The 4,773-nt window shown below is 46.0% G+C and overlaps 1 protein-coding gene across 1 annotated transcript in view; it reads left to right on the top strand.

The window, feature by feature from the left end:
• Nucleotides 1-3,803: 3,803 nt before the first annotated feature.
• The window catches only part of CTSO (cathepsin O), a 10,017-nt gene continuing 9,047 nt past the window's right edge, over nucleotides 3,804-4,773 (top strand). The window contains exon 1 of the mRNA XM_027899425.1: nucleotides 3,804-4,123. Coding sequence (XP_027755226.1) covers nucleotides 3,935-4,123 — 189 coding nt within the window. The 5' untranslated portion in view covers nucleotides 3,804-3,934. The remainder of the gene's footprint in view (nucleotides 4,124-4,773) is intronic.

Genomic DNA, 4,773 nt, shown 5'->3' with positions numbered 1-4,773 from the left:
CTACCCAAAGGCCCATTAACACATCTTGTTACTGCCCTTAGCAGCAGCAGCACCCATCCTCAGCAGACCTTTCTTCAACTCAGAAATTTATTGTATTTTTCCCTGTTCGCTATGATAATTATAAACAGAGAGGCTAAAGAGCACTGAAGCTAGTCTGTCTAATAAGACTCAGCTATTTCAGTTATGCAAGAATCACTGGAGGAAAAAAAAAAAAAAAGCCTCACTAGTAAACCTCACTAGTAAATATTAACATGCTCTTTCAATCGGACCCTGTAATACCACAAAAATTCTCCCACTAATTACCCTGCTATATTATGAAAAATTTTAGAAATAGGTGTTTCGCAACTTATGAGAAGCAAATTCTCTTAAGAAAGGAATATCTTCATTTAAAGTAAACATCTTACAATGAGTTTAGAGGTTCCTAAATGTATGTTCATTATTGCTTCTTCCTTTAGCATGCATTCTTTCAGCTTATCAAATACTTCTAATGAAGAGCCAGAGTGGTTATTAGAGATATGTACATTTCATTAAATATATTTTAAAATAAGAATTGATAATTATAAAATTCTAAATCAGAGTTTCTGAGGAAAAATCAACAAACTAACAAACAAACAAAGGGAAAAAAACAAAGCATAAAAATATTTTCATCACCTGTCTGGTGTGACTAGTGTCACTAATCTATGGCTTACCTGTGTCAATGAAGCAATAAGAACTGTAACTATAAAGCCTTCAAAAAACCCCAATCAAACAAAAAACCCAAAGCATACAAACAAACAAACAAAGACCTTTGTACTCTGATCATTTTACAGGCCTGACTGTGATATTATTTTTATAAGTGTATTTTCTTTTATGTTACGGAAGTATAGCTAAATTTACACTGTAGTAATTCAAAACAGAGCAGGGACTACATGCCTATAGACACAGCTCTCTATGTACTGTGGTGTGATTTTGTTCATCTAAGCACAAGCACAAAGTGCTTTAATAGCATGGTAGTTCACTGGAAAAATAAAGCCTTCTGAAACACTTTGCCTGTCAGTCACCTACTGGCTGTTCATTACACTTTATTCTCCCTGAGCCAGACATCAGACAAGACACTGACTTTTCTAACAGTCCTCTTGAGTAAGATAAATTGACACATCTATTTAGTACACAAAGGGCAAATCCTGGAGAAAAACTCCTTTTCCTCTTGCTGTGCTGCACAGAATTTTTAATGCAAATCCATCTGAGATATATTTGTTTTCCCAAAATAAGAGGGGGATTTTTAGCTCCTTTGCTTGAGGTTTATTTATTTTAATTAAAATAAAAATGAAAGCTGCGTGGCTTGCAGCTTTTCAGAAGTCCTTTGCTGCCCTCATGTGTTTCACAGGAAAAGTAATCCCTGAAATCTACATACAAAATGACACAGCTTCTCCAATCAAGACAACTTCTCCTTTTATGAACAGGGCATAGTCCATGAATACAATAACTGAAAAATATCTAAAAATTTATCTCATTGTTCTATGAAAGCTAAGTTTGAAATTTAATGATTATATATTAAAAATAAGAAAATATATTCAGCTTGAGATAATCATAATTCCCAAGCAATAAATTTCAAGGCCAGCAGGCCAGTTTAGTAATAGTTGATCATGTTAACCTGGTGGAAAAGGTGAAAGGTTTAATGAAAAGCATGCTTTGAAATAAAACATAGTTTTGGCATTTTTCTGCTGCTTACAGTAACTGACAAAGTAACTCCATTCCTGTTCCATTATACTATACCATAGAGAATAAAATCATGCCACTGTTGCATTAAGGCTTCTGTTACTTTCATAATCAATACATCCAAAGCTACGGTGACCATATCAAGCTTTCTTTTGACACTCCTGCCAGCCACTATCCTACACTTCTCCCAAGGGTCTCGCTGCTCAGTTACAGTCTGATGGATTTGGTCTCAAAATTTGGCTGCTGAGGTTCAGACCGTCCTTAAAAAGGTTTCACAATACAGTTCTTATGTTACTGTTTTCAACCTATCCAGTACCTATCCTGATCCCAAACCTCATTGTGCCAATATTGAGTTTGTAATAAATTGTAACAACATCTCCTATGCCAGTCCTTGGTTTACAAGGATAAACCCATAATAGAATAATTCATAAAATCTGCTTTGTTAACAAGCTCTTTCATGCTCTGGCTATAAGACACAAATAGTCCTCCCTGTACCAAAACAGGCAGCAATTCAGACAATCCCCCAACAGCCATTCCATGGGAAGGGGGAAGGCAAAGGCAGAGCTGGATCACAATCCCCACAGGTTTGTTCAACCCGGGACACAAGCTCCAAAGGTAGAATCAAATCATAAACTTTTATTTATATTGTCAAGAGGTTCCTGAGCTGGCATGACTGTTTTATCGTTAATCTACTGGCCACCATGTGAGTGGTGTTAAATGTTAAATTCTCTCTTCGCTACAAAAATAAGTAGAACTCCAGGTACAAAGCAGAATAATGATTTTATTTTTCTTTTCCTCATAAATAGAAGGTACCTGCATTGTAAGTGTTCTGCAACTAAACACAAGTTCTCCTTTATCAATGGAGTAAACTGAAAGGAACTGTTGTCATCTCATCACTCAAGTGCCGGGTTTTGTTCTCCCTTCCCCTCACAGAAAACAACTCTGGTACTGTAATCCTACCACAGAAAGGTGAGGGGTTTGTTTTTGGAGGGTTTGTTTGTTTGTTTTGTTTGTAAAACTGCTGTTTAGTTGCTCATTTTAAAGGAAAATAGAAAATGCAGCATAGTTATTTAAATACTTCTCCAGTCACCATTGGGGAGATACCAGACATCAGTCAAGGACTCAAATTGCCTCAAACCCTCTCAAACAGGAGTTACCATCCCAGAAATGAATTAGAAACTTAAGATATATGGATCTCCTGTGTTTTCATACAGTATAACTTCTCTTTCACAACCAATGCTACATGCTGAAAAAAAATGAAAGAACACATACTGGCACAATTCTACACCTCACACTTTACAAATTCCAACCAAACTTTGCTGATACACAAGACAGGGAAAGCAGCAAAAATTTGCACTCTGACTCTTAAAATTCCACCCTGAGAAAAGCCTTATGTTTCCCAAGCACAGCACTGCCAGGTCAGCTACTGGCACCACAGGGAGGGCACCTGTGCATTCACGTTTTGTTTACAAGTTGATGCAGGGTGGAAGAGCAAGAGAGAGAGATGAAACATAAAGCACATTTAAACATACAAACACCCTACTTATACTGTGTAAAAATACCCGGTGATGAAAATCAAGAGAGGACCATGTTAACTCATACTGGCCTAATCTGCTTGCTCAAGTACCAGCACGACTCATCTCCAAGGAAAGCACTATAAGCATACACAGGCTATTCCTCATGTTTTCTTTTAGCATAACCTGATTCACATCCGAAAACCAGATGCTGGGGGCACTGGCTGTGTAGCTCTTCTCTCCCCACCCGTACCTTCCTTTCCTGTGTTTCTGACGTCCCGGAGAGGGGACACCTTCCCCTTCTAACTGGCAGCCCAGTTCGCAGGTACCTACTAATTTTCAGCGAAGGGTCTGCATGAACTTTTAACCAGCAGCTGACTGAACGCTCAGCACGCCTCGTCTGCAGCCCTGCGCGTCTCCCCCACGGCAAAACAGGGCTAGAAACACAAGCTCTCGAAGTTCCCCTTAAGCCCGGGCCGTGTTGGCGGCACACGGTGATATCCCCGCCGTGTGGGGCGGGCACTATCCACGCCCCGCCTCGTCCCTCCCCGCCGGGCGGTGCAGCCGCGGCGGGGGGCGGTACCCGCGCTGGCCCGGGAGCGGGGCGCAGCCTCCGGGCACCGGCCGGGAGGAAGGGAGGTTTCACCCCCTTTTCCCCCACGGAAACCCACGGGCCTCAGGCCCCGCAGGGTGGCGGAGCGCCCGCCGGGTCGCTCTCCGCCATGACATGGCGGTGGGTGGGAGTGCTGGCGCTCCTCTGCTGCCAGCTGCGGGCGGGCAATGCCGCCCTCCAGGCGCCTGCAGCTACCCGGCCCGGGGAGGAGGGCGGCGGCGGCGGCGGCGGTCGTGGCCGCCCTCCGTGGGACGGAGGCGGGCGGGAGCAAGAGGCAGCGGCGGCGGCGGCCCTCCGGGTAGGTGTCCCAGCCCGCGCTTCCACTCGCCGTCCGCGCTGCGCTGCGGGACCGCCGCGGGGCTCCGCCGGAGGAGCAGGGCCGGCGAGTGCCGCTCAGCCGCTACTGGCCGGGAGGCGGAGGAAGGCGGACCGGCGGGTTCCTCAGCCCGCAGTGCCGGAACCCTCCTCCCGCCGGCCTTCGGTGCTTTCCGCAGATCCGCCAGGTCTCACCAGATCGCTGGCACTGGGGCCGCTGCCCTTCTCGCCTTCCCCGTGTCCGACAGCAGGTGCGAGCCCCGGGCCGGGCCGTGTCCGGGTGCCAGAGGGTGTCACCCCTCCGGCTGCGCGGAGCTTGCTGCCAGAGCTGTTTTCCCAGGGATGTGGGGCGACCGGGAGAAGGGGGAAAAGGCTGTCAGGCCCTTCCTAATGTAGTGCCACCCTTTTGCCCATCGTTCCGGGAGGGTGCCGGTCTCACGGGCCAGGGAGTGGTCACCGGGACTGAGGTCCCAGCCCCATCTGACTCCCGCCCCAGGGGTGGTAGTGACGGCCAGTGTGGTGGGACCGAAGGTGATGCTGCCCGGGATGCAATAGCAGACCACTATTGCCATTGAGGGAGTGCGATGAAGTCTTCATGGAAAACGCAGAAGATGGCATGAAGTTTTGCATATT

Source organism: Empidonax traillii, unplaced genomic scaffold, assembly GCF_003031625.1.
Source record: "Empidonax traillii isolate 1590-97213 ecotype Southwest subspecies unplaced genomic scaffold, ASM303162v1 scaffold666:size787383, whole genome shotgun sequence".
Taxonomy (NCBI): Eukaryota; Metazoa; Chordata; class Aves; order Passeriformes; family Tyrannidae; genus Empidonax; species Empidonax traillii.
This window is presented reverse-complemented; position numbering and strand designations above follow the sequence as displayed.